The sequence below is a fragment of the Lynx rufus genome, unplaced genomic scaffold (genome assembly GCF_022079265.1).
Source record: "Lynx rufus isolate CCGP_SWC_20201006 ecotype Redwood Valley unplaced genomic scaffold, mLynRuf1.p SCAF_15, whole genome shotgun sequence".
Lineage (NCBI taxonomy): Eukaryota > Metazoa > Chordata > Mammalia > Carnivora > Felidae > Lynx > Lynx rufus.
The window spans coordinates 33,025,009-33,035,611 of record NW_025814829.1 but is presented as its reverse complement, the minus strand read 5'-3'; the positions used below and the strand labels follow the sequence as shown (position 1 = coordinate 33,035,611).

At 36.4% G+C, this 10,603-nt stretch overlaps 1 protein-coding gene and 1 pseudogene across 1 annotated transcript in view; one reads left to right on the top strand and one right to left on the bottom strand.

The window, feature by feature from the left end:
* The window catches only part of NSL1 (NSL1 component of MIS12 kinetochore complex), a 36,049-nt gene that overhangs the window by 576 nt on the left and 24,870 nt on the right, over window positions 1-10,603 (top strand). The window contains exons 2-4 of the mRNA XM_047076820.1: window positions 3,466-3,541; window positions 7,457-7,587; window positions 9,162-9,216. Of these exons, the coding sequence (XP_046932776.1) occupies window positions 3,466-3,541; window positions 7,457-7,587; window positions 9,162-9,216 (262 nt within the window). The remainder of the gene's footprint in view (window positions 1-3,465; window positions 3,542-7,456; window positions 7,588-9,161; window positions 9,217-10,603) is intronic.
* LOC124510562 (uncharacterized) lies at window positions 8,588-8,683 on the bottom strand (annotated as a pseudogene).

The following is a 10,603-nucleotide window of genomic DNA, read 5'->3' as shown; positions in this document are numbered from 1 at the left end:
TAGCGCGCTCTATCTGTATCCAAGGTACCGTTTTAACTTGTCATAATAGAAAATGAACGAGAAATTTCATATTCTTTTGGTAGTACTAAACTTTCCAAATCTGGTGTCTTACATTTAAAGCTCATCTCCTTTCGGACTAGCCACATTTTAAGGCCTCAATAACCACAAAGTGGCAGATGGCTCCCCTATTGGACAGTGCAGACCTAGACTCCTGGAAAGGGTAATCCTGGAAATCAGTCAGTCACTAAACTAGGTCTTTCCATTTCCCTGTTTCAGAACTTCATGTAAAGTCCGCGAAAACATTTTCTCTGTAAGTCTAAAGTAGATAAGGAGGGGGTCTTGATTATAAACTTCAGTGGCCCTCAAAACATTTCCCCTTCCTTTCTCATATTTTGCAAAGCCCTGAAGAAGCTTTTTTTTGGGGGGAAAGACACAACAGATTGAGGGATAGATACCACCTGTCTTCAGGAAGTACACAGTCTATCTGTTGGGGGGAAAAAGTTCAAAAACTCATTCACACTCTGTGAATGACCACAGTGAAAACAAACAAACAAAAAAAAAGGTTAAATGGAAGAAGGAAGGAACAGTGCCTGGGTAGTGATTCTGTGTTCCAGTTTTGTGTAGAGTAGTTCTGCTACTACCTTCTTGCAAGCAAGGGAACGATAATAGAGACATACCTCAGGACCTTTTTAGTAGTTTTTGGGGAAAGACTGTTTCATTGCATAATGATCTTAGAATTTGTCCCTTTCTAGGAAGTGCTAATGTACTTAGAACATTTACTTTACAGAAAAAAAGGAGCTTGGCTTAACCTATCATACCTTATTTAACGGATGATTAAGTGAATTAGAAGATAAAGATTTGAAGACTTAAACTACCAAGGAATTTATTGTGTTTTATATTAAGAGCAGGTAAAAGGCAGAGGCTTAAGTATGCTGACATATCTCTTTAGCTAAAACCACATAATGTAGTAATGGAAATTCGAAAAAAAAATTGGATTGGGGCAACCAGGTAGCTGTCAGTCAAGCTTCTGACACTTGATTTCTGCTCCTGTCACAATTTCAGGGCTTGCAAATTCGAACAGCGCACCAGGCCCTGTGCTGACAATGCAGACCCTGCTTGGGATTCTCTTTCTCCCTCTCTCTGTCCCTCCCTTGCTTACACTCTCTCTCTCAAATAAACTTAAAAAAAGATTAGATTGATATGATTTTGCAATGAAATATATTACAGTTTGTGTTCTGAGATAACCTTTGAATGACCATGTATAAAGTAAGGATTTTAATTTATAAAATCTTTAAAGTGTATTTAACCCATAATTATCCGTCATTATTTGATTTATGCTTATTTTTACTCATACAAAATGTGTAAAATACATTCTCATAGTAACAAAGGCATAAAACAAAAGTCTGAATTCCTCTCCCCATCCCCCTTCCTTCCTGGAAGTAACTTACTATTATGGAAGGCCTGGAGGGTGTAATCCTTCTATACTGCCCCCCCCCCACTTTTTTTGTTAATATTTGTTTACTTTTGAGAGAGGGAGAGAGAGAATCCCAGCAGGCTCCACACTTTGGGCACAGAGCTCTTTGGGGTCTGGATCTCACAATGGTGGAATCATGATCTGGCCCCAAATCAGGAGGCAGACGCTTAACTGACTGAGCCACCCAGGCACCCCGTCTATACCTTTTTATGGTTTTACATCTCTCTCTCTCTCTTTGTTGTTTTAGTTTTTTGTTTTTTACGTTAATAGTGTCATGCTAATGTAGCAGGTTAGCTTTTTTTTTTTTTCTATCAAATATGTCTTTATTATTTGGCAATGGTTTTTAGAGATATACTTCATTCTTTTTAAGTGTTGCATGATATGGATATAGTATATTTAACCATTTTCCAAATTGTGATTTAGATTTTATTTTCCCCTCAATGTTTCACAATTTCAAATAGTGCTTTCATAAATATTTCTAATGCATTTTTTATGTTTTTTGGGAATAGTTCTTTATGATACTTTGCTAGAAGTGAAATTGTTAGGTAATAGGGAGTGTGCATTTAAAATTTTAATGGTACTATCAAATTCCTTTAGTCCTTTATTTTTTAATGTACACATTTTTAACCTTACAAAAAACAGACTAGTACAGTGGACACCCTTGTATCCATCACCAAATTTAACAGTTACCAAAATCTTGTTACACTTCCTATTTTATTTATTTATTTTTTAAGTAGTTTCCACACCCAAAGTGGGGCTGGAACTCACAACTCTGAGATCAGGAGTCACATGCTCTATATTTATTTTTAAAAAAATTGTTTTTTAAGTTTTTTTTTTTTTTAATTTTTTTCAACGTTTATTTATTTTGGGGACAGAGAGAGACAGAGCATGAACGGGGGAGGGGCAGAGAGAGAGGGAGACACAGAATCGGATGCTCTATATTTATTTAAAAAAAAATTGTTTTTTAAGTTTATTTTTTTTTTTAATTTTTTTCAACGTTTATTTATTTTGGGGACAGAGAGAGACAGAGCATGAACGGGGGAGGGGCAGAGAGAGAGGGAGACACAGAATCGGAAGCAGGCTCCAGGCTCTGAGCCATCAGCCCAGAGCCTGACGCGGGGCTCGAACTCACGGACCGCGAGATCGTGACCTGGCTGAAGTCGGACGCTTAACCGACTGCACCACCCAGGCGCCCCTTAAGTTTATTTATTTATTTTGAGAGGGACATATCAGCAGGGGCTGAGAGAGAATCCAAGCAGGCTCTGCACAGTCAACAAGGAGCCCGATGGGCTCAAACTCACAAACTGCAAGATCATGACCTGAGTGGAAATCAAGAGTCAACTGACTGAGCCACCCAGGTGCCCCTACACTTCCTATTTTATTTTATTTTTGTATATTTGTTTTTAAATGTTTATTTATTTTGAGAGAAAGAGCACGTGTGCAAGCACGAGAGGGATAGGGAAAGAGGGGGACAGAGGATCCAAAACAGGCTGTGTGCTGACAGCAGAGAGCCTGACATGGGGCTCTAACTCACCAATTGTGAGATCTTGACCCTAGCCAAAGTCAGATGCCCAACCAACTGGCCACCCAGGTGCCTCTACACTTCCTAATTTAAAGCAAACTCCAGATCTCATGCCATTTCATCTCTGTATATCTCAGTGTACATCTCTAAAAAATAGAGTCCTTTATGAAGTAGAAATTAATTTCACTATCTTTTAAGCATTTCTTCCCTGTTGTTAACACCAACGCTCATTTAGCAGCATATGTAGGTAGTGCTTATACCTTTGAGATTCAACTGACTCTAAATCAGAGTTAAAATGTAGAAAGAATCAATGACTGATGGAATAGTACTTAATTGAAAAGAATATACTAATAAGCTAATCTACTTTTCTTGATATTATTTACAAATCTGAAATTCTTATTTTGAATAATGTTTTAATTCAATATTTAAAGTTATTTTTAGTGACTTGAGTATTGTGAATTTATTTCAGACCTTTGAATCAGCTGTGCAAGAGAATGTCAGCATTAATGGGCAAGCATGGCAGGAAGCTTCAGATAGTTTTATGGGTATGTGTATTAACTTCTTCCTTGTGTCATTTCTGAGTTATTTTTGTAGCTAACTTTATTTCAGATGCTAATTTTAATCCCCATTTTCAGTGTCCCATTTAAAAAATTTCCTTCACTAGGGGGATGGGGGAAGGAAATGAATCTAAAAGACTATGGAAGCCATAAATCTGAAGCAAACAATACAGTAGGTACCTTGATTCTATATATATGCTATCTGGCATTCTCAACAAGAATCTGATTAATCTTTGAAAGTACCCTTGTTAGTAGTTTACTGGAAAATACTGTACAACTATCTCCAGACAAAAAAAAAACAAAAAAACAGGCCCAGAGAATTTCTGTGATTAATACCTTATAAATCAAGTTGTAGTTTTACAGGCGATCCTTAGAGTAGATAGTGAAGTACCCTTAGAAGTATGAAGTTAAATTATAAGAGTACCATGTAAAGTATGAGGTAAATATAGGGAGAAACCTCCTTAAAGACAGATTATTTTCTTCAAAGAAGATTTGATTGTACTAACTAATGATTTTGACGTATCTGAAGAAATCAAAGTTTTAATAGAAAGTGGTCAGTGTAGGAAGGACAAAATTAGTAGAAAAGGAATGATCTATGTGGGAAGAGAGGCAGAATTTTCCAACAATGTCTGAGAGAAGGACTACCCTGACAAGAGGGTCAGAGTGTCTTGTCTTTCCCCATAGTGATGTTAGAGATGCTGACCAGCATAACTTGGTATCACTGCTTGATATCACTTGATCCAGTTATACTCTTGAGCTGATTGCAAGCCCATCAAGTAACCTCTGTGGTTATAATTTTTCTTCTCAACGTTAAGATAATACTTTGCCCAGAAAATTTCATGTCTAATCCTTGGGATTATTATAGTTATCTCTTCAGAGTCACCGATGTTCACTTTCTGGTTTATATGTTAAAATGGTAAAAGCAGTAACATTAGATTTCTCAAATATCAGAGTGATTGCCAGTTAGTAGGGGAGAGGGGGATGTATCACAATCACCTAAGAGAATTTTCAAACTACACAGCCTTTACTGTATCTTTATCTGACTCTTGTTCTGTGAAGTCACTTTGGAATTGCTTTATTGTTTGCTCCAGGATGCCTTTAGCAATATGATTCATCAATTTATAGATTAAGATATGTATTTTCTAATAAATTGGCAGCCTAGCTGGAGTATGGTTATTCTTTGTTCCTTTTCCTCCTTATAACTGTGAGGGGAAATAGTTGAGAATACTACAATTTTACCTTCTTTCATGGGCACTTGATAACACCAGGCATGATACCAAATTCTAGGACGTAGATGAGAATACCTGGTCCTTACCATTTAGGAATTCATTGTTAATGGAAGGAAATGGACGAAGAATTACTATACTGTTTGGGAAGGGGGAGAAGACCTAACAGAGTGGATTGTTATTAAATTAAATGCATTTAATAAATGACAGCATGCTAGATGAAAAGGAGGAAGGACATTTGAAGCAAAGAAAACAGCATACACAAAGGCACAAAGGAGTGATATGTTTGGAAAATACCAAAAATGAATTGGGGAAACTAATGGCAGATGTGGCCAGATAGATAAATTTGGGCCATATCACAAAGAGCCCTGAGAGTTTGCTGAGAAATTTGCATTTTATCCTGTAGGAAATGGAAAACCAGTGGAGATTTTTAAAGTAGAATTTACATGAAAAGCTTTGTGTTTTAGAAAGCTACCTGCCCGCTGTGTAGGGGTTGGATTGGAGAAGAGGGAAATTCAAGGCAGGCTGATCTTAGGGAAGTTATTACAGTAGTACAGTAAAAGATGGTGAAGACTTGCCCTAAGTAGGAAAGGAGAGAAAGGGGTTCAAGGGATATTCAGCAGATAGAATTAAAAGGATTTATATCTGATCTAATACACAGAAGCAGTAAGTAAATTTCACAAAGGAGACGGTTTTTTTGTCTGTTTTGTTCACGGGGATCATTTTAGAAATGAGTGGAGAAATGAAAGAATGAATGAATATACAAGTGAAATCAACCTTCTCCTTTCCTCTGTAACTACCCTGAAAGGACTTGATTTTAGGTTTGACCAGTTACATTTAAGAATTAAAGTGTAAGTTCCTTGAGAGCAGGGGCTATATTTATTTTTCTTATCACTATATTTCCAACACTTAGCTTGGCACATAGTAGGTACCTAGTAAATGCTTGTTACATTGGGTGACAAAATCCTCCCTCCTCAAATTGTTTATACATTTCAGTTTTTTTTTTTTTTTTTTAATTTTCTTTTTTTGAACGTTTATTTATTTTTGGGACAGAGAGAGACAGAGCATGAACGGGCGAGGGGCAGAGAGAGAGGGAGACACAGAATCGGAAACAGGCTCCAGGCTCTGAGCCATCAGCCCAGAGCCCGACGCGGGGCTCGAACTCACGGACCGCGAGATCGTGACCTGGCTGAAGTCGGACGCTTAACCGACTGCGCCACCCAGGCGCCCCTATACATTTCAGTTTTGTAGCTTTATCATTAGGTGGCGCTGAGAAACCACTTTCCTCCTACATAAAAGATTTAGCTGGGGGACTTTTTTTTAACTGTGAAATAGTACATTATTATTTCAGGCTAATGATTGAACTTTTTAAATGGATAAATTAAAATTTAGGGAGGCTGCCCACTTAAGTGAGTATTCAAAGTAAGCAATGGCTGATTTTCTCATAATACTCTCAAAAGAAGTAATTTAGTTGGACTTAATGAGTATTTGTCACATGAATGAGAGATACCTGATATAGGTCATTAATCTTTACCCAGTATGTATATATATGCTGATATATATCAACAATGTTTGGAAATGTTTCCAAAAATATGTATATTACTATTTCAGACTTCTTAAGGAAGCTTCTACTCAATAAAATAGATACATTTCCAGCATAGACTTTGATACAAATGGCCTAGCTCTTTAGTATTTTTAACTACTTATTCTTTAAGATGATTTTCAAAATAAGGTTGATGTACCATCTGCATTCATTTCATCCGGGGTGTCTAATTTTGGGGCTCCGTTTCAGAGGCCTTTGTTGAATCAAAATTTCTGTACTTCTGACAAGGTCCCCATGTGATTTTTCATTCTGCTGAAGTTTGAGAGTCACTATTTTAAAACAGGAAAGCAATGGATAACATAGTTTTAGCTAAATCAAAGAAATTCTAAAGTCACTGTGTCTCTTACTTTTTCTTACTATTTATCCAGTTGTGTCTATTTCAGATTTACCAACTCTATGCTACTGTCACAGCTTTGGTGCAGCACACAATAAACTCAAAACATGTTAGAAACTGTGACATTAAATGCCCTTTACAGTCTAGTTCTTTTGTAATTATATCATCCTTCTTTCCTTATGCTTTATCCTGCAGCCATTTAGAACTTTTAGAACAGTTTCCCCAAAATTCTTATGATCTTGCAAATACAGTTTCCTCTGACTAAAATGCTTCTCTCTGTATTTTTTTCCTACATTTTTTTAATCTAATGGATTTACATTTAGATTTCAAGGCTCAGCTCAAATGTTACTTTCTGTTTAAAGTCTTAAATTCCCCAAGCAGAGTTAGTGTTCCATTGTTCTGTGTCTGAATAGCATTTTGTTCATACCTCTGTTGAATTTATCAAGTTGTTTTGTAGTTTCCTGTTTCTTCCAGTGAACTGTGATCCCTTAGAGAGCAGGGATCACGTTATATTCATCTTTGTATTTTTCTGATTTAGGCCTAGCTTCCCATAGGTGCTCAGTAATTGATTTTTCAACGAGTAAATGAATTAATCACCAAAGTGGGGTCATACATTAACTTACCGTATTTGTTTTTCTTAATTTTTGTTTTCTAAATTTAGCTTATCTGTATGACATTACTATATAGAATATAACCAATGTATTTTAAGAAAATTTTTAATATTTTTTCTCTTGAAATAGATTCTGATATCAAAGTACTTGAAGATCAGTTTGATGAAATCATAGTAGATATAGCCACAAAACGTAAGCAGTATCCCAGAAAGATCCTTGAATGTGTCATCAAAACCATAAAAGCAAAACAAGAAATTCTGGTAAGATGATTTATCTTTGAGAGAGTAAATTTTGTGTAATGTCTATTTTACTATAATAAAAAAATTAAAGTAGAAGATCTATGTGGCATAAATGACATTTTGTTTTCTTTGCCTTTTCTTCCTCAATTACTACTGTTTGTCTCTTGTAAGATTTTTTCCTATTCTAAGTCATACTAGATTTTAAACACAGCTGATTTTAAAATAGAATTTGAAGATGAAAGACTGACAATGACTTTACAATTCTGAGACCAAGAAGGCAAAATAAATTTATCTTTTAAGCCTTTTCTTTCTGTGTGTCGTTCGTGTTTGCATATTATTTGTGTATGTTTATATATTTTGGAAGACCCTTTAGTTAAACTGATGATGAAGGTTGAGTACCTGTTCATAACACCGAAATTTGCTTTATGAATTGTGTGTAATTTGTTTTGCTCCAAAAGTCATGATGGGACGAGGGTAGGTTTGCTGGGAATGCCATTGCCTCTGGAGTGAGAAATACGTGTTGCTTTAGATTATGTTATACTGTTTGTCATTAATTTTTGAAATTAGCATACTTTCACGTATAAATCTTCTTGTTGCTTTTTTTGTCAGGAATTGTTTTAGACAGTAAAGATGGTTACTTTACCTAAAACTTTTAGTCATTATTCCATGAGAAAAAATATAAGCAGAATTTTTCATTTATTTTCTGCCATAACAGTTCTCAAAGAAATACCCTACTCCATTCCCCCCCATTGCTTTTTAGTGTTTCCTAGGGAAAACATTCAAAATGTATTTACTTTCTCTCTCCTTACTACTACCCTCTTCTTTCCTGGAAAGAAACCTAGTAATCAGTATTGCATACAAGAGAGAAAGTTAGCAGGCCTGGGTGAAATGGAAGTTTAAAAACTGATGAAAAATGGATGGATGGGGTAAGGATACTAAAGACAGCTCTTTTAGAAAACATTTTTGTCTCCTGCTGGCTTTGGACAGGAGTAAGGCGGAACATTTTCCTTTTTCTTTTTGCTGAATTGTGGATCCTGTTCTGTGTCACCCTTGTGCAAGGGCCGTGCTAGTTTTCTGTATTGTTCCAGTTTTAGTATATGTGCTGCCGAAGCCAGCAGGTGGGTCCTGTTTCTGTACTTCCGCTCTTAGCAGTCCCAGCGTATCAAAAGGTGTGTAGGCTTTAGTGTGCTGACATGGTAGCGTGAAACAGAGTTGCTGTGGACATAGGAGCTCTGAGTCCCAGACGCCTTAAAAGGAACTTTTGAAAAACAGTCTGTCCGTAATTTGGAGACTACCTTGTCCTTTAAATCCAAAATCCAGTCTCCGTGCCTTTAATTTGCTTGTTCGCTTTTATTCAGCGTTTTTAATGGTGCTATTTCTTAGTGTGCGCAGTAGGTGGCGCTACTATAAAAGACTTAGTTTGTAATTCAGACTTTGAACTTTTCGCCTCTCCAGCAGATTTCAGCATCTCACCCCCCTCCAAAAAAAAGAAGGATTCTACTGACTAATAATAGTATATGTGCTTACATTAGCTGAAGGAAATGTTTATATGAAGGATTAAACGATTAAATCTGTTTAATTTATATTGTGTTTAGAAGCAGTACCACCCTGTTGTACATCCATTGGACCTAAAATATGACCCTGATCCAGGTGAGTCAGTGTTCATTTGTGGTACAAGTGAAGCATCGCTTGTAATTTTTATGAGTCCCTGATACTCTTTTAAAGGTGTCGGCGGGGGCGCCTGGGTGGCGCAGTCGGTTAAGCGTCCGACTTCAGCCAGGTCACGATCTCGCGGTCCGTGAGTTCGAGCCCCGCGTCTGGCTCTGGGCTGATGGCTCAGAGCCTGGAGCCTGTTTCCGATTCTGTGTCTCCCTCTCTCTCTGCCCCTCCCCCGTTCATGCTCTGTCTCTCTCTGTCCCAAAAATAAATAAACGTTGAAAAAAAAATTTAAAAAAAAAAATAAAAATAAAGGTGTCAGCGTGAAGGGTATCTTCCCTTTGATGCTCTCACTACCAGTCATCTGTGTTTAGCTCTTCACCTAAGATTATGAGAGCTTGCTCCAAACATACTGACTCAGGATCTCCAGGAGTATCTGAATTTGTGTCTGAATTTGTATAAAGCTCTCCCTTGACCTAGACTATTATAAAACCTTTTCAATCTCTAACTTCTATTGTAATACCCTCCCATTTCTAGCTGCTACTATACTATCCATTCTTTGAATTACAGCTAAAGTTATACTATTAAAGTTTCGTAGTGTCACTTCCCACGGTGATAACCATCATTGGTTTCTCATCATTTACAAAATAAAATCCAATAAAAATATAATGTTGAACTTAAGAGATATGCATACTTGATATACCTTTGAACTCAACTCTGTTTCCATTTAGATGCATCCTTTAAAACACAGAGAAATAAAATTGATACAAATTTATGTAAATTTAGCAATAGAATTTGCATTGCTAAAAATGTGGATCTATATATTTTTTTAAATGCTGTATTCTTACATTTAAAAATTTGAAAAGATTTTCCTAAGAGACCTTTTGGTATTTTCCTTTGGCATTCAGAAGTACCATTTCTGAACTACTAGAAAAACAGTTAAGACCTTGATTTATTTGTATGGGCTATTTATAAACTTACGGCTTTGAGTAGTTAATCTTTGTCAAATTGTGCACTACTTTCTAACATGTCCCCTACCGCTCCTAAACCTCCTAAAGCCAATGAGATAAACCAAGAAGGGGATGTACAAGTGTAAAGATACTCTGAAGTTTGTTAAAATCACAGCATTCACTGTGTTTGACAAATAAAAATTAACCTGGGACCTAATGCTTAATTGTCATGGCTCACTAAAAAGGGTAAGTTGCCAAAATGCAGTGGTTGACATATGCTTGTTTTGAACAATGTAAAAATAATAATTGATACCTGTGGTATCATAATTACCCAAGTATTACTTTTTTTTTTTTAATGTAAACTCTGTGCTTAACATGGGGCTCAAACTTAGGACCCCAAGATCAGGAGTCACATGTTCTACTGACTGAGC